At 49.4% G+C, this 18009-nt stretch overlaps 5 protein-coding genes and 1 non-coding gene across 6 annotated transcripts; 2 read left to right on the forward strand and 4 right to left on the reverse strand.

Annotated features, from left to right (window-relative positions):
- The first annotated feature begins 1603 nt into the window (after window positions 1-1603).
- LDX57_003038 lies at window positions 1604-1730 on the forward strand. The gene has a single exon. It is a non-coding gene; the product is annotated as a tRNA-Met (tRNA).
- A 642-nt stretch (window positions 1731-2372) lies between these two features.
- On the forward strand, window positions 2373-3299 carry LDX57_003039 (DUF2985 domain-containing protein; the record flags this gene model as incomplete). Its single annotated transcript, XM_046084676.1, has 1 exon — window positions 2373-3299. The coding sequence occupies one exon, from the start codon at window positions 2373-2375 to the stop codon at window positions 3297-3299; it is 927 nt and encodes a 308-aa protein (XP_045940639.1).
- A 720-nt stretch (window positions 3300-4019) lies between these two features.
- LDX57_003040 (DUF3431 domain-containing protein) lies at window positions 4020-5074 on the reverse strand (the record flags this gene model as incomplete). Its single annotated transcript, XM_046084677.1, has 4 exons — window positions 4020-4074; window positions 4131-4700; window positions 4750-4852; window positions 4900-5074. The coding sequence occupies 4 exons, from the start codon at window positions 5072-5074 to the stop codon at window positions 4020-4022; spliced, it is 903 nt and encodes a 300-aa protein (XP_045940640.1).
- Window positions 5075-6642: 1568 nt separating this feature from the next.
- LDX57_003041 (F-box protein) lies at window positions 6643-7321 on the reverse strand (the record flags this gene model as incomplete). Its single annotated transcript, XM_046084678.1, has 2 exons — window positions 6643-7161; window positions 7217-7321. The coding sequence occupies 2 exons, from the start codon at window positions 7319-7321 to the stop codon at window positions 6643-6645; spliced, it is 624 nt and encodes a 207-aa protein (XP_045940641.1).
- Window positions 7322-7792: 471 nt separating this feature from the next.
- LDX57_003042 (uncharacterized protein) lies at window positions 7793-8077 on the reverse strand (the record flags this gene model as incomplete). The annotated part of the gene is made up of 1 exon (XM_046084679.1): window positions 7793-8077. One exon carries the CDS (start codon window positions 8075-8077, stop codon window positions 7793-7795), a length of 285 nt encoding a protein of 94 aa, XP_045940642.1.
- Window positions 8078-16837: 8760 nt separating this feature from the next.
- Window positions 16838-17206, reverse strand: LDX57_003043 (uncharacterized protein; the record flags this gene model as incomplete). Its single annotated transcript, XM_046084680.1, has 1 exon — window positions 16838-17206. The coding sequence occupies one exon, from the start codon at window positions 17204-17206 to the stop codon at window positions 16838-16840; it is 369 nt and encodes a 122-aa protein (XP_045940643.1).
- Window positions 17207-18009: the final 803 nt, after the last annotated feature.

Genomic DNA, 18009 nt, shown 5'->3' on the forward strand with positions numbered 1-18009 from the left:
CATCAACTAGAAAGGCTTGTTGGAGGCCATCCAAGACGTGGTCATGATGCAAGAGTATGGTATGCGACATTAACTAAGCATTCTTCTCTATAGGAGCGGATCCAATTACATTCTAGAGTGAAGGTGTCCAAAGTGAGCAGAATTATGAACACTGCCGGTGTAAATGCCCTCTATAGATTTCGTGACCACTATGATCATCTACTGTCGGGTGAAACCAGTCGGCCTCAACGGGACCGTGCCTTGCCAAGGCCTTGGCACTGGGAAGCCCGGCTCTCGGAGAGTATTGCCGTGAATAGCAGAGCCCTCGAGACAATTGACCTTTTCAAGAAGGCACGCTATTCCTTCTTTGGCTCCAACCTCCGCAGCAGTTGCCGTTTCACATTATCTCGTCATTTCATAGCTCATGGGTGGCTCAATGTTCGAGAAATCACCTAAATCTTATCTTATCTTTTCGAAAACTGATATTCTAGACCGTCAAGTTAGTAGTTATGCGGGACAATATACTGGGCCTGGGAAATCGTTGCAGCGATCAACAACTAGTTCATCGTTGTACTCTAACTTTCGCTACGTAGCTGACAGCCTTGCCTATCATACTCATATGTACTCTATAGGATTACTTTCTATGTCAATTAGTGACCTATAAACTTTCAGACCTTTCGTAACTCGCAAGCTGACTGCCGACTCTGCTAGTACGTGGCCGCCGAAGCCACTACCGTCGCTGTACCACAGTGGCACAGCCTGCAAGAATCTTTCCAATGAGTATACAAGTACCCTGAATTAGTTATATTATATTGTAGAGATCACATACACAAGGATGGGGATAGAGACGGCAAGAACAAAACTTTAGCATGTCCTAGTTTAGCTAGGGGCCTCCGGGTTATGAGCCCGGCGCGCTTCCCCTGAGCTAACATGCTGGGAATGGTTGCCGGCGATTAAATTTTTGCATATATAAAAACTCGCCACTGTTAAATGCTGATATTAGTCCCTAGATATGTGATTTGACACTTAGTTTTCGCAAAGATCAAGCCATTATAGTGATTCTGATTAATTTTTCTGTGTTTACCGCACTCAGGCGACTCCGCTTTTTGCCTCCTGCCAAAGTTTTATATTTCCTACTTCTCCGTTCCGAGTTTTCACCAACACGCCGCAGATAGGCAGCGGTATGATTAGTTTACAGTCGAGGCTAGGACTGCGTCTCTCAATTTTACTACCATTTAGTCTAGACTTTCCTTTCAAACAGTAATTATAAGTCAACTGGTAAATAGTCTGGATGATATTTCAATAATTCGGGGGAGTGAAGCAGCGTGAAAACGTGGCCGTAGTTCCTTGTGTAGTGAGTTAAATACATCAATGGGATACTGATTATCCGCTATTAGTTGCCAAATCTCTAACAAAGATTGTATGGTAATATTTCTTCACTCCCAGCTGATTCTACAGAGTATATGAGAACTCTATAGGAAGTGGCGGTCAGTACTCTCTATGTTGTAGGCATCAACTTGTTCTGGCGGGGGTAGGTGCCTCAAACTGAGATCCTCTATCTATAAAACCTCTGCTTTTTGTAAGTCTTTATATAACCCTTTTTTTCATAAAGCTTAATAATCCCAGCATGTTAGCTCAGGGGAAGAGCGCCGGGCTCATAACCCGGAGGTACGTCTACTTTCTATTCTTGGCATTAAACACAGTAAACTAACAACCCGCTTAGGACCCTAGATCGAAACTAGGACATGCTATATCCGTCTTTTTTTTCTCTCTTTCACTCGACGAGTAAAAACCACCCCCAAACCTAATTTTTGTCGCATGCACCTACTGTACATTCGAGCACCAATATTCTCGAGCTCTGCAGCCATACACGGAATGCGGATTGGGGGCAAATGATGGTTTTGCGCCCGAGAAGCCCTGCCCTGGTACCCCGTACATACTGCTATAGTTCACGGTTTGCTTCCTGTGACTTCGCATATCGGAGATCGGTACGATCAAGCCAGGAAAGACGATTATGCATAACGATGCCCAGCCCCAAGATTCTGACTTTGATAGAAAGAGTATGCGGAGCGAATACGAAGCCTCAGACATGGCCGCGGGAGACTAACCCAAAGGGTTCAATAAAACGAAATACGACCCAACGAAGGGCGATCATCGCGAACTATCAATTTTTCGACTGGTCGAGATGGTCTAACTTTTTTTTGGAGATCTATTAAACGCTACCTCAACCAGCAATCTAGTGGCAAAAAAAAAAAAAAAAGGTTCCACTTCGCAGAGATCTCCAAGGCGACAGCATTGGCAGACGCCGTCTTTTATAAATAAACCATGCATTGTCGGTCTGTTACGCAGACGATGAAAACGCAAAGCAAAGCTAGCTATTCGGTTGAACGACCATGTATTTATCCGTCAACAAAGATCCGCCTCTCCCAACTGAGGCAGAGGCCGCGGCCGAGACAGCCATGATGCCATCACCCTCGCTCAATCCTCTCTCTCCCAGAGTCTCCAACGTCAGCTCAGCCGATTCGAATCGAATGCTTACCGTGGAGGGCGCTCAGAAACAGCCTCCTCTCCCAGGGACCATCAAATGCACCGTCGCCTTGAAGCGTTTCAGTCGATGGGCCATCACTCCGACCGGCTTTCTGATCACAGTATACATGCTGAATGTGGTTGCCTGGGGCGGGATGCTGTTCCTACTGATGTGTAATGCCGCGCCGGCCATGTGCCATCCCACATGCGACGATATCAACTCGCCTCGTCGGATCTGGATCGAGATCGACTCGCAGATCCTCAACGGTCTTTTCTGCGTGACGGGGTTCGGCCTCGCTCCCTTCCGTCTCCGGGACCTCTACTGGTGGTGTTTCTGGCGGTTTGGCCGCACCCAGAGCCGTCGCAATGACGCCCTCGCTCGATTAGCTGCCGCCCATGCAAATTGGTTCCGACTGCCTCGGGCGGATCTAGAGAGAGGTGAGACCGAGGCGGTGTTGACCCCCATCCCTCCGAGCAAGGCCCCCAAGCCGCCGTTGACCGGCGTGTATGCGCCTGCGACGGCGTCGTGGAAGATGACGTTCGTCGTGCACAATATGATCTGGAATACGATTCTGCAGGGCTGTCTGGCCGGGTGCATGTGGGGCATGAATCGCCATGTGCGCCCTCCCTGGACGACCGGTCTCTTCATCGGCTTAGCCTGCGTCGTGGCGATGGCCGCTGGCGGTATGATCATGTGGGAAGGGAACCGGGTCGATAAAATCGAAGGGAAACCCATATCTGCAGAGGAAGTGGCGGCGAGGAGGAAATTGGGCTTGTTGACTGAAGAGACGTGAACTCTGACCGTTGATGCAATGCAATTCATATGCTGCAGACCGCTTGTTTCTCGACACTGCTTTTGAGCTAGTCAATTGGGATTGGCAATAGGCAGAGACATGCGAGATTGAATAGCCAGCGAATACGGTACCAAGATTCATGTTGTCCAAGGTATTCAACTTACTGCAATTGACAACCGTCACAAATCCGCTCGCTTCACACCGGTCTATCGACACCTCGACTCTTAGACCATAGCGCTCGGACACGACACGCGCCATCCAACCTGTTATACTCAACTCACCGAGTATCCCAAGGAACCTATTTCCTCGGCCGAAACAAAGATCACGGGGATTTAAACCACCAGCGTCCTTTCCGAATCCGTCGACCCGTCAACTAATTACCCCGGTATTATGCGGAAGTGACATCCCCATGCTCAATCAACGTTTGAATGAATTTTAACGACACTTGAGGATTGCAAGACGGAGCTTTTCTCGACCCGACCGGAGCACGACTAGCTCTGGTTGCACGAGATTGTCTTTTTGAGAAAAGACACCAAGGTCTCCGGGAAGAGCGATCGAACCTGCACAAGAAGGCGAAATAGATGAGTACGAGTGTCCTGGAAGTGATTATTATTGTTATGAAGTTGTATGAAGTGGTAAGATTCGATCATTAATTCTATCGCATGGGGTCAGGTTTGCTCATGATGAACGTGAAGGTGGTCTATTGTCATAAGTACAAATTTAGTCGTCACAAACGCCGTAAAGGTCACAATAACATTGTTTCGGATCGGGGCATCTATTGTACGTGTTAGTTGGACTATCCACCAGGAAGGAATAAGAAAGAGAACATACGACACCGAATTCTCCAGAAAGATAAGATGCCATAACATCTCAAACACCGAGCCCACGGTGAAGTTATCGAGGGGGGTTGAAATAGCCCAGTCCCGCATGCGGATGTACTCCTCTCGAGGTCGCTGCCGAATGCGCTTCTTCGTGAGGGCAAACTGACCGCAGCAAATGCCCCCCACTTCACTCGGAACCTGTTCCTTGGGTAGATCAAACAACTCGGTATAGATCGAGGTGAAATTCGTATACACTACGTCATCCATGGATGTGAACTTCGGATCCGAGGGGCGCATTGCCACAGGACAGCCCGGACGCGACTGACAGCGAAGATTGGTATAGCCTTTGCGGGTGACCGCGTCCATTCGCAGTTTTGACAAGAGGAACGACGAGTGGGAGTTGTCCTCCAGGTCATTGTGCCATTGGGAGGCTGCTCCGTGCATGAAAACGGTGATGTTCGTCAGATCGTCGTAATTGTCGATGATGTGAGTGAGATAGGACATGCCCTCGCGGCCTTTGTTGGCCGGGGTGGTACGGAAGCCGGGTTCTCTATCGGATGTGTAGATATACACGCCCCAACTGAGTTATTAGCGGTGTTTGAAGTCTGGCGCACGGCAACGGAACTTACTCCGAGGAGAGATTGTACGCCCACGAAATGTCTTCGGAGCGAGACTTGGCGAGGACCAGTGATTTCTCATAGTCCTCCAAAGCCGGCTGGTACAGCTTGTTTCCTATGACCTGTTAGCTAAGCATCTCGACTAGCTGGAGAAGCACCGACCTTTCAATACTCTCACATCATTGCCTTTGAACGTGGGCATCAATGTCCCAATGAGCAAACTCAGGACTATGAGATAAGCAGCCAGGAACTGCCATCGATATCGCGCCAGGAATCTGATGCATGAAACCAGAGATGATGGCTTCAATGTCTCCGCGCTCTCTGGAGTGGCAGTCATATTATCCGGGGGGATCCGCGCAAACCGGATAGACACAGAGAGAAAGAGAGAGAGAGACAAAGAGTCTCACCGATCCCAGTCGGGAGATAAGAAAGGCTCTATTGCGAGGACATTAGAAGAAATCGGGACGATGCGTAGCTTGCGCCCTCTGAACACGCCCTGCCGTCTCGAGTCTGGAGTCTGAACAGAATCACCCAGGGACTTTTTCAGCAACGGCGACTTCCTAAGGCCGTGGGGAACGGAGGATGCACAACGCGCGGCCCACACACCGGACAATGTTTTGATCGACGGTCGACCAGAGCCCAGATCCGATCAGTCAGCCCGCGCTAAGCCTGCCTTCTCGGCTCGGAGATCCACGCTCCCGGGAGGTTGGTCTGCCATAGGTATCTACTCGGTGTACATTCATGCGAAGTAGCTACAATGCTCCTCGCTGGCATTTTGTATCATGAACTTAAATATCAATAAGGCTCGGTCCGCGCAACTCGACAGCATTGCTCAAGGTTACACATGATTTGAACAAGGTTGATGTCTACCGGCCCAACTTTAACCGCAACGTCAATATCATTCATCTAGCTTATTTATTTACAAAGAGATGGTATAAATCATGAAGCTAGGAGCTTGAAGAGGGCGATAATAAGATGATTTCAACCAACCCCCCCAAGCAGTACAATATAAAAATACAGATTTCGAGTAATTGGTAGATCCTGAGACCGATGCCGTTTATTAGAACATAATTTTTTCCGTAGCATTGTTAAATAAACCAGCTATTTATAGATTATTAACCACCATTCTCTCTTTGTTGTAGACTTTATTGGAACCCTTGACGGTGTTGAAAGACAAAAAAAAAAAAAAAAAAAAACCCTCAAAGCTGGAAGTGATTGAATGATCTTATTTCGGAGAAAGGCGGGAGTACGACCATTTTCAAGGGTATAACTCTAGGCAAGGGATAACACTATTGACGAGGATCGTAAACTTTAAAGGTGTCAGAGCCGATCATTCAATAGGATAACATCCAGTATGCTTGGTGGCAGTGCTATGATGTCTTGTTAACAATGCTCCTATAGAACGAGTAAATGCGTGCATATAGTCGAACATTGCAAACATGCACACATTGGTTACCTAATTTAGGCCATAGTATTTCTACGGTGTAGTGGGTAGATCAAATATAGTCAATGGGTAGCCCAAGTGAGCCAAAATGAGAATTGATGATTCGCTGCCGATGATGTCTAATAGTCTATCGATATATGGATTAAAATCACCTCTAAAAACACCGCTGCAAGCCGAAGCAAGCCAAAAGGCTATAACGCTATGTAAAATCGAGATCGCTACTCATGCAGAAACTTGGTATATATCTGGTCGCGATGTTTAGCAATCAAGTACAATCGGGGTCACGTGCGGGAGAGGGCTCACAGATTTCCACTCTGGACCAAGTCAAACGAGGTCTCTTCGCAGATAAAAGAAGAACTGCAAACTGTAGAAGGGACTAATTCGGTGAGGACACTTGACAGAAATCTGTTAGAAACAAACTCAGCGATCGCGAATTTGGCCTTTCTTACCTGGCTGCCCAATCAACACACGCCCCACCGCGGCAATTCGCCAGATGTTTGGTTTAGTCCCTTATGATACTGCGGTGCCAGCTGCTCACAAACGCCCCAGATACGTCGGCGGTTTGCAACGCCAATCACGCTCAGATCGTCCATGCCGTACCGAGGCGTCGTCATGTTATCCAACCACAGGTATAGCCGCTTGTAGTTGAGATCCTCCGGAGCCTTCTTCTGGGTCTGACTCGTCTGCAATTCCCAAAACCAAGGCATATCCCACTGCATAAAACGCTTCCAGAAGAAGTTGTCCTGCGTGAGCAACTGGATACTCAGCGAAGCCTGTGTCAAAGCTTTCAGAGATTCACCCGGCAGGTAGAGACAGATGCGCTCAACGATCTCGAATGGAAGCCGACCGAACGGGTTTGTAGGGTTTCGGTCGCCAGCGGTGACTTCTTCGGAGGGGAGTTTCAATCCGGCGTGGGTGGTCATGCTGCTTTCGATGAAGACGTCCAGATTGGGGATGTTCGTGGGGTGCGTCGCGCAGTACTATAGAGTTGGTTAATTCGAGACGCGTCAGAACGCTGGACCCGAGATGGCTTGCCTCGGCACCGGGAATGCATTCCCAGTATCGGCCCTGAGCCCGACTAACGTCGTCTCCGTAGCTCAGCTGCAGAGCAGAAGACGATCCATTACTCAAAGTGTTCATGATGTGATAGAGGACGTCCAAGTTGAGATCTTGAGTGTTGTCCGATCCGGTGAGGGTTCGCGTGAGAATTTCGAAGCAGCACTGGTGGAATGGGAGGACGGGTCCGGAGGCTTCTTCCGTACTGTGGGAATAACTAGAAGACACATGCACGTTAGTCCAGCGCTCTAAGTCAAATGTACGAAGGGGGCCAAGGGGGAGCCCGTACCATGCGTAAACGTCTCGGTGAAAGGGTCGAGAGGAGTCTAAGAAAAAAAAATGAGTATGACAGTTTGCTTGAGACGATCGATCCGAATTACCAGGTCCAGCCTTGACCACCAATTCTCCCTGCGGTGATTTGGTTAGTTCTCAAGTCCATCACTCCACGAAATTGAAGAAGACTTACCATATCAGCATAGTATCCCGGTCCCGAGATGAACGCTCTGCGAGAGACTGGTGAGTAATTGTTCTCGTCTTAACAACTTGCTGGCATACTCACTTTTCCTTTCCTTTCGAGTCTTCGTTCATGGCGAGACAATGGGCTTTGTAGAGCCATTCGATCTTCTCGGTGCCGACGATGCGCGGGTCGTAGCTGCGAATAGGCGGTTCGTCGTTCCCTTCCTCGCGGGAAACCTGGTTGAAGTCCTTGCCCAGCTGCAGGGCGCGAGTTCTCTTGGCCACCCATCTTCGCCGCCGCTCCATCGCCGTTTCCGACTGGGCCTCGATGTGCATCCCCGAGAACCCGACGCCGCAGATGGCGCAATAGCAGTCAAAGGCCATGACGAAAGCCAGATGAAAACCGAAAGAGTGAACAATAGTGGGGAGTAGGTTGACAATGAGGAGAAAGAAACAATTCAAATAGCCGAAGTCTGGTGAGAAAACGGCCCTTTGAAGGGCGATCGTCCCAATATTAGATAACGCTGGAGGGGGCCCACAGCGGAGATGATGGCAACGCCGTGCACGAACAGGAGTCGCTGACAGGCGAAAAAACCTTCTTGCGGGGGCGACGATCCAGTCGAGAGTCGAGCCATTGACCCATATTTATGATTATTAAATATAACACGGGGAGGCAACTGAAGTTGGAGCTGTTTCCGTGTGCCAGATCATGCCGGACCGGTGGATGAGTTGGGTCCATTTTTTTTTATCTTTGTTTTTTTTTGCTTATTCCGGAGATTCTTTCTGGAGGGATGGCAAATGGGCAAAGGAAAGCTGGAACAAGACAACAAATTGTTGCCCCTGACGGGACGCCGGCACGTGAGGGCTTGGCGGGCTCTTCTTCCTTCGCGTACCTTCTCCTCGGTCGGACTCTCTTGTTACCACTTCATTGAAGCTCACGATGCGACTACGAGAGCCTGGAAGGATGCAAGGACCGTTCGATTCGGACGCCAACTCAATCTAAATGGGGTCAGATGACAGACTAAAATCTTAGATCGACGGCAACGGAAGACATTCTGCCATTCTGGAAAATAGTGCACAGCAGCTACTCCCCTAGCTCCGGCATCGTCTTATCTCTGCTTCTCGATCACCCGGAGATTCCGACGATCGCGACAAGCTGTTGATGCCCCATACCACCGGATTTTGGTGGCGACAGCTTCGAAGGGAGACACGTACTCCGTACAGGAACACTACTTCAATGTCAGATCCTCAGGTGACGAAGGAACAAGGCCATATTAACGTGGGAGCTTGGGCAGGTAGCACTTGAAACTCGATTGGATCATCACAAATAGGGGCTCTGTGCTCCGTGCTGGGTCGACTCTGGTTTTATTTTCTATACATGAATGTTTATTCATGATTTTTCCCTACTCCGCATGACGGGCGTCGTGATAATAATGGCTGACGGGGAAAACTTCCTCACCGCCACCGAAGCCGCCCCACAACGCCAGTGGCGCTAACCAGAATCCGCGGAAAATCGGCATCAATCCTGGTCATTCAATGCTGACCGCCATTATCCCAAGGATTGGAGCTGTGTCAAAAGAACGAAAATCCGCTCTCTCGAAAGTCGAAACCTCTTCCTGCCCAAGCTAGATTGATTGACGAGCCACCTCTCGAGCTTCGACTTGGTCATCGGATCCATGCGCCTTATCGCCGTTTTGAGCCTTCCGAACCATGCGTCCGTCTTCCTTTGCTTCGTTGCAATTACCCCTCTGCCTGGTTTCGAGCGCCAACCGTGTCGTATCCATCAGAAAACGCGGTACCTGATGTCTGCGATCACTCATGCACCCAACCAGACCCGTGGTCTGATCCGCCCTCCCACCACGTTTTCCCCCCTACCTGATTATCTGTTTTGATCGCCAGACCATACCCAAGGCAATGCCGAACCAAGCGGGGACGGATGCCGCTCTGGATGGTGTGAACTGCACTCGCATGTGCTCGCTCCTTGATCGTGTCAACCCATTCCACCATGATCAGACACCACAGCTTGACAGAGGGTATCACAATGGATCCGCTCCTTATGTTTCCCTCCGATATGGATGACGGCCCAGAGCAATGCATCAGTCGTCGTGGACACCAAAATGACGTCTCTGCTCTATCGACACCGACCGTCTTTCCACAATGGGTAACCCGGGGCCATGTGTCCACCCGTGGTGTAGTCTTCCTGCTATCTCTGCTTGATTGGATCGGGATATTTTTGGCCAAGCGATGCAGGATTCTCCCCTAGAGTGTAAGTACCGCAATGCGTAGTGGTAGTGTGCATCACATGAGCCAAAAGACCATTGGCTTTTGTAGGGACTCCACTACCCAATCCGCCATATAGTGAGTGCCATACAATTTTGGGTGCTCACCCACCTTGCAACCTCCTTTGCCTATACGGAATACTTGCTTTGGGGAAAACGCGCCTGAGTGAACCAAATAGGAAAGTGGACCGGCTTCAATCCGTAATCGCGTGGAATGAAAGAAGTTGATTTCAATGTGCTGGGGAGCCGAGAATGACCAGCTCATTTGAGCTTATCCAGGTTGCACTTGCACGTGTGATCCAAAATACAGTGCGTAGGTTCCAAGGATGATTATGAGGGACAATGCATACGGCGTATGTTCGTCTCTTTGTCTATGATCAACCTAGAACTATACTTGAGCTATTATTTCTAGTGAATAACACTTGGATCTCGATCAAATTTAGAAACCATATATACGTGATTAATTTAAAATCCAGTAAGCCTAAGCGACCTTAACATATCATAAGCAACCCAGCTTCTATCTCGACCCACTCAGACAGTGAGAGAGATTGAACATAAAGCTCACCTAGAAGCGCAATGTCCCTCATCCACTCGCGGATCCGTCCCCATCATAAGCCCGCTCCCATCAGGCAGCTATCTGACCGAACAACGAAGTAGCCATGACAATGCTTCCGTGTATCTTGTTCTCTGAAGACCCGTGCGCAGTGCTTTGCAGAGATGGAGGTTCAAACCGCAGTATGATTATGAATGTGAAAGTCCAAACCTTTAGAAGAAGAAGAAGAGGAATTAGTCCGTTGGAGATGCCTTGAATATAATGCAGAAACAATTGACTAGAAAAAAACAGAACTTCTCAGACGAGCCCACTAGGTAGCTACGGGGTCCTCCGCAGAAGACGATATCAGGTCCACTCTCTAGCTTCGAATCAGTCCATCATCGAGTAAAAATAGCGATGCATACTGACGAGAGGCGAACTGACAACCATGGGACAAACTGGGGCTCTCTCCCCCCCGTCTCCACGATACAACAACGATGGATCATTGAATGCTGCATACAAGCATTTAGGGCTTCCCGATCGGGTAATCCGGGGAGCCAGGCTGCTAGCAGTCCTTTCGTTTCAACAGGTTACATCGAAAAGACTCCTCGGCTTCACCGCCAAAGACCTCGTATGCAAGACCCTCGTAGAGCTGCAGGCAGATTCTTTTGTGGTAAACCGGGCGATCATCAATTCGGCGCTAATGTGAGCTAGCTCTCAACTCCGCAACAAGGCAACCTTCGCTGGTCGGACTTGCACTAGTGTGCTAATATAAACCCAGGAATAAGGGCAGACATTACAGGCAGTATTGTGGAACCCACATATCGAGAAACTGAAGCTCTACGTAGGTACACATCGATCATTTTACCATGGCCGGGGCCAAAAGGCTTTCTCCGCAGGTTCGTTCCTACAGGCAATGGAGCGTCTACGAGGACTTTCACTGCTGATAACTATAATAGGTAAGCGATTCGGCCATACCGTAAGCTGGAGAGCCTATAATCGTCTCGTGTCAGGTCCGATATCCCAATGCTGAGTGCGTTCCCTGACCTTGCCACTGGATCGCAAATTTAGGCTTAGTGAGATTGACCATCAATCTCTCGTTAGAACTCTTGATTGGAGTGCTTATCAACGCTATGTACAGCCGGAGATGACAGGACACTTGTGATTCTTGTAGCACGTTGATGTATGCGAACCAAGTCAGTCACCTTGGGCGAAAGAAACCGCGGTAGTCGACAAGGGGTTCCGGGTCTAACTTCCGGGTGGAATATGTCAAAAATCACTGTTTTGAGATTGATATGCTGTACCTTCTGGATCCGGTGTCTAGGATATCACTATTGTTGAGAATACTTTATCCTATGAGGCGTTGGGACTTTTTATACTTCCATCGGCTGTGGGCCGCGCCAAGGAATGACTCATGGTCACTCACAATGATCTGATATGATGGACCATGAGGGAGTTCTTGTCATTTCCGATCAGGAATGATACACACGAGATTAGAATATTCAAGCTAACCCAAGGGAGTGGAATAATGTAACTTGATTGGACTTGTCATTAACTGACGTCGGTCAACCCCGGTGGTTTTCACTGGCCCTATCTTCTAGATGTGGAGATGGCAAGTCGATGCACATGTACATACCAGCAACAATGAATTCTACATGACTCTGCTATACAGAGTATGTATTCAGAATACTAGTCCTTGACTTTCTTTTATATTGCTTCTTCATTGCCGTAGGATGCTATTCGCAGTCGATGTAACCGCATAGAACTTGCAGGCGCTTTCCGTGCCATTGTAGAGTATACCAGCCTTAATCGCATCCATATTGTAGAACGATAATTGTATGTATTTACTAGAGAATAGCCTTCGTGTGTTATTCTCAATCTGTAAGAAGAAACCATCGAGATGACCTTCTCCAACTACCAGCAGACCCCGAAGGATCTGAATAACCTGCGTCAACGAGACCCAGGGGCTGGGCTGGGGTCCCTCGTGGGAGGATACGGACCTGTTCCCAATTAGGAGTCCGACTGGAGAGATGACAAGGGGTTACTCATATCAAATGACAAGGTATACTTGCTCCCTATGACTCCAACTCAAGATATAAAACAAAGCGCTGGTGCCCCTTCTCAACCATCCATCTGCCTACCTCCTCGAACCAGACAGCCCTGGGAAACCGAGGAAGATCGATGACCGATGGGTTGCATTCAAAGAGTAAGCCACACTCACACTCCCTCCCCAATTCCTTCCTTGTCCCCTTGGTTTTGTGACGAAATTCTATTTTGCCGATGTGAGGTCTTATACAATGATCGCATCCTTTATTTGCTTTGGAAGAGCGACATCGTCTGAAAATAAACATGACTACGTGCTTGGTTATCGTGATCATACAACTTGATTGTTGGTTTGCTGACTTGACAACATGTGTCGTCGTCTAGGTTGCATGCTCGATTTCACTTCGTCTTTGGGTGTCTCTGAGGATTAGCGGATGGTAAGTAGGGATGGGTGGAGTACAGATATGTTAGATGAGATACAGAACATAACCTAACTATCATTGGCCGAGGAGAGAAACAGAGGAGAGAATATCAATCTATTAATCGACATTCTATTAAGCCGATGAAGTCTATCTCATAAAACGCTTAAATTATACAGGCGCCTCCCCGATAAGCAGATTCTCGCGTCAGTGCGCTGTAATCCTACGAAGCAGTTAACAATCAAAAAGCAATATAAAACATGTTCCTTCCGCTCCGTTCTATCTTGGTATTTCTCATAGAAGGTGAGCGCCACGGGTGGGGGCTGACTCCGGTGGTTGTCTGAAGCTCCTTGTAAGGATTATTTCCCTCGGTTAGATCGAGCCCTTCCAGGAAGATGCTGGATTCTGGAGCCTCCTCCTCGTCTGCCTCGTCCCACTGAGCGAAGCGGGATTGCTAGAGTAAGCCTGATAGCGGACCGCCTGCGGGCGTGTAATGACTGCGTCGTAGTCCAGTGTACGCCCACGCGGTCCCTAGATCGAATGGAGGCGTTCCATCAATTTCCTGCGGTAGGTGGTGTGCAGCGAGCATTAACCACGAAGAGAGAAGAAGCGTGCATTTCGATAACCTAGTGAATACTTTCAGCTGTGGTCACCGAACGGCATAGATAGTAGTGGACATATCCGTCTCTTCAGCCGCCCCGGAGGTTTCAATCTGGAGAACATGCAGAGAAACAAGGGCATACGCACTGTCCTCGAGACGGAGAACTGACCTGACTTAGTAATGATGTGAAAACGGTGGAACCACGAATCAAGCAAAGCCGTCCCTCAGCGCAGCGGCCCGGAGGCATTACCCAACAGGGAACGGATGCCGGCAATACGCAATATTGGGAGCAGCAACGACTTCTTATAAAGCCGTGAAGGACCCCTCTATATCGTCATTCTGTTTTCTTTGTTGTTGCGACTCGATCCTCTCTGAATTGACTCTATCTTGTTTCCTCCCGGTCTCTTGGACGGTGGCAATGCCAAGGCTTCAACCCTGAACCACCCAATTCATATAGCAGATCAAGATCGTTGCTTGACACTAGCATCTGGGCAACAATGACCGCACGTGTGCGCTATGAACAGAACAGCCAAGCGCCCAAAAACGTGACTGGGAATGCTTGCTGCAATCGTTTCTAACAATTCACGCTCTCTCGAGACTGAAAAAGGATCTCCCGGGGCTGGACCGAACCAAAGAGCGGGCACTCAGTGACCCCTGGATCATCGCCGCAATGCCAATCTACTACCCGCTTCAGTAGGGATGGCCCAAATGCGGCGTTGCGACGGATTTTTCAGGGAATTCAGGGAAATGAAATTGACATTTGTGCGCCAGGAGCGGACTGGCTGAAAAGCTGGGACGCAGCACGAGCGCGGTGGTAAGCTCCTGACTAGCACCGACTGCCACCACACGGTCGCAACCTTGGAAAGGGTCCTTCAGAACTCATTTGGATATGCGGGGCAAGGAGTTCATGGCTAGCCAAAGGATCAGCTCGACACGCGATTTGGTCCCAACGTCCCAACCAGAGCGAACGGCGGAGACAGAGACGGTATAGAGTTTCCATCGTCGACACTAGTTGTCTCTCGATCGTGGACGGCGGTTTTGCCACGGAGTCTCATTTCCAGCCAAAGTTTAATTCATGCCATCTGTTGCTTGTCAGCTAGAGGGGAAAAGGTATATAAAAACGCCAGTGCACACGGGGCCATTGGAGCTGCCCATCGACTCCGTCGCACTCGCACGCCGCGTTTGACATGATGAAAAGCACAATACCCTCCAGGATATGGGAAACCAAACGCGTGCTGATTACCAAATTGTACGAAGAGGAGGAATGGCCCCTGAAGCAAGTAATCAAGGCGCTGCAGTGCAAGGACTTCCATCCAAGGTACCTTATAATTTTGCCTGACCGTGTATTCCAGTTTCGGTCACGGGAAATGACTTTGCTAATTCGGCTTTTGTTCTAGCGAGACCCAGTTGAGGAGTCGACTGAAGAAATGGCACGTTACTAAACCCTCTCGCAAGAAGTGGTCTACCAGCAAAGGGTCGACGTGTGAAGCCAAAACTGCGCCCGAGAGATCTGTCTCACAGCACGAAGTACCCCTTAGCAGGGAGATTGCGACGCACTCGCACAACTCTCTCTGCCCTGGGTCAACCTCTGCTTCACCCTCGCAGGAACTGCATGCTTTAGCAACTTCGGAATCCCCTCGCTTTCCCGCCACCGGTTCTTCTGTTCAGCCTTTCGGATACACGCACGCCATGCCGGAAAGTGGATATGGCTTTGCAACGTCGCGACCTGGCCATTCGGATCGTCGGTTTTCCTCGCAGCCAATGCCTAACTCCCCGGGAACAGAGAATGAACCCGGGGGTTTGTTATATCGGTGGCCGACTTGCTTTGATTCCGCTGGCCTCGGAGTTGCGACATCTGCCATTGATCCCTTGCTGTCATCATCGTCATATCCTCGCGAGGTACCGTGCGAGAGAAACACTGTGCCCGCAGCTTTCCCCAACGGCCGGGAGATCGAGCAAGTGAGGATCTACGGGACGGAGACGAATTCTGTGCTCGAGGGGGTTGAGGACTACCCGGCGTGGATAGGACCGTATGACGCATATGCAGTAGCATATCCTTCGCCCAAAGTCCTGCAGCCACCCCTCTGGCCACTTGGCAGCAATGTCGTCTCAGATGGGCTTCGGTATTGAGCTTCACGGTCTCTTTGTATTTAGTGAACTCGTAATCACTCAAACACCATGCATGCGCCTCTTTTCTAACTCTACTATGACTCGTAACCTGTATTCTTTCTGACATCCCCGGACTTGTGCCCGCGTGGATATGCATGAATAACCCTCGCTGAGGGGGTTGGCCCTTTTTAGTGCAGTGGTATATTTGTCAGAGGAACCATGCGCCATGGGGCACACTGCATATAGCGAGAGGGGGCAGCAGACTAGGGCAGAATGAAATCGCGCAACGCTCAAACTCCTGGAGAGGATCGACAGGCCCTGGCATCCTGTCGACACTAGGCTCCACCGTTGGGAGCAAGCGGTTCAACCATTCTACTTTTGACCCCTAACCTGTATTCCTGACATCTCCGGGCCCATGCGCCACGAGCGCACCGCACATAGCGGGATGGGGGCCAGCAGATCAGGACAAAAGGAGAATCGCGCAACGCTCGAGCTCCTGAAAGACAGGATCGACGGGTCCTGGCATCCCCATCACCTCTCGACGCTATGCCGCTGATGGGAGCAAGCAGGTCAGCTCCTATTGGCCCGATCGGTGCAAAATCGCCGGTTGAACCTTATCGAATGGTGTCGATATCAAGTCTCAAACATCAGGAGTCTGGACTTTTGGAGCGTTTCCTGGAACTGCAGTCCCGTCGCAGTCGGATCAAGGTGTTGGGCGGTCGATCCCGAACCCGATCCTCTTGTGGGCCAGGAGAATACGGTGTAGGGGATCGCTGGATCCTGCGTGCAATCGTGCCGGGGAAATTTCGGGACAACTCTGCGTTGAGATCCACCGGAAGGATTTCCATGCGTCCAAAGGTTCTAAAAAAGGAAAGGTAGAATTACAAAAAGAAAAGAAAAGTCTCAAAATTGGGGAGGCGTTCATCAGACTTCATCCGCTTCCGGTTGGGGGTGCGAGGTGGAGCGTTGTCAGTTCCACGTTTCGCGCGAGGATGAAGTCACACCTTTGTTGTTTGAGATGTTTGCATTGTTTGTCCCACCGGAGACCTTTGCCGCCTGGTTTGCCCTGTTTGTTCCTTCTCTTTCTTCTTTGGATCACTTCGGCTTCCGTGCGGTTCGATGGGTTATATAAGTATATACAAAGTAAGTATAATGCAGCTGTCAATCTGAGAAATCATAGTTGTGGTCCACATTGACCAAAAGTCGTTGAGGGGGGTCATCGTCCAGGAGACTCTCCAGGGTCTTCAGAGCCTGATATTCGACTCTCTTCCGACCCTTGCGGTCCCCGTGCGTGCATGTCCCGGGGTGGATATAAACTTTCACAATGAGACCGTAGGGGCCGTTGCGCTCCGTGGGGATTGATTTCAGATCCTCGTATACGAACTGACCCCACCCCCGCAATTTGAGGTGTGAATGGCTGAGTATCGAGAGGGCCTGGCGCACCTCTTCTTCGAAGGATTTGGCAGTTTCCGGCAGAGCAATAAATACGTACCACAACCACCAGCGAGGGAGATGTGATACCTTATACATTTGGGTATCGAGACTTGCCGTGTGTGCATACGGCTATTTCCGAGTTGACTCGGAGTGGTTGAACATCGGACGAATGATCGTTATATACCAAACATGGCCGACTACTTATACCATGGTCTTCGCCAGGGAGACAGCTAGGCTGCGGTAGGTGGTCTTCCCGGGATGTCGCCATGGTCAGCGGCTTGTATATATACTCCAGTTGAGTCCTGGAATATTCCTTTAGCTCTGGCAGATAGAGGAAACCCCCTTTTAGTCTTTCAAAGAGACTTGCTACCGCTACACCCCTTTCGTTCATGCCACATGCCTATATTAGTAGTGGGCGGTATTTAAGTATACAGCAGTAATCTACAATCGGGGTCTTGCTTATACTACCTATGTATCTCTATTATCTAGTGATAGTAACTATGTAAAAACGTAAAAGGCACTCTAGAATAATTTCGAAAGAACCATAATAGTACTACCTTAGCAGGCATGAAGTTCTTGTAACTACCGCCTACTAGCAAGGAATCTCTAATCATGAGGGGTGTGGCAGTAGCAGATCTCTTCTCAAAACAATCAAGGCACTAGACAAAGTCGAGCTCCCTAGACGAGGAGCTGGAACTTACCGTGATCGATGACTTCTATGTTACGCATTTACTCGAATCGTGATTCAATCAGTTGATCAAAGCTTTGTTGACCTATTTAGGTGATTGAGACTCATGTGAGTCACTGGTGGATTAATTGATTCTACAGCCCTCGAGAATTTCCTGCAATTCAAGCGCTCTCTACCGCACCTCAAGGAGTGCTTCAATATCAAACTCTCA

Source organism: Aspergillus melleus, assembly GCF_016097325.1.
Source record: "Aspergillus melleus strain CBS 546.65 chromosome Unknown contig2, whole genome shotgun sequence".
NCBI classification, from domain to species: Eukaryota; Fungi; Ascomycota; class Eurotiomycetes; order Eurotiales; family Aspergillaceae; genus Aspergillus; species Aspergillus melleus.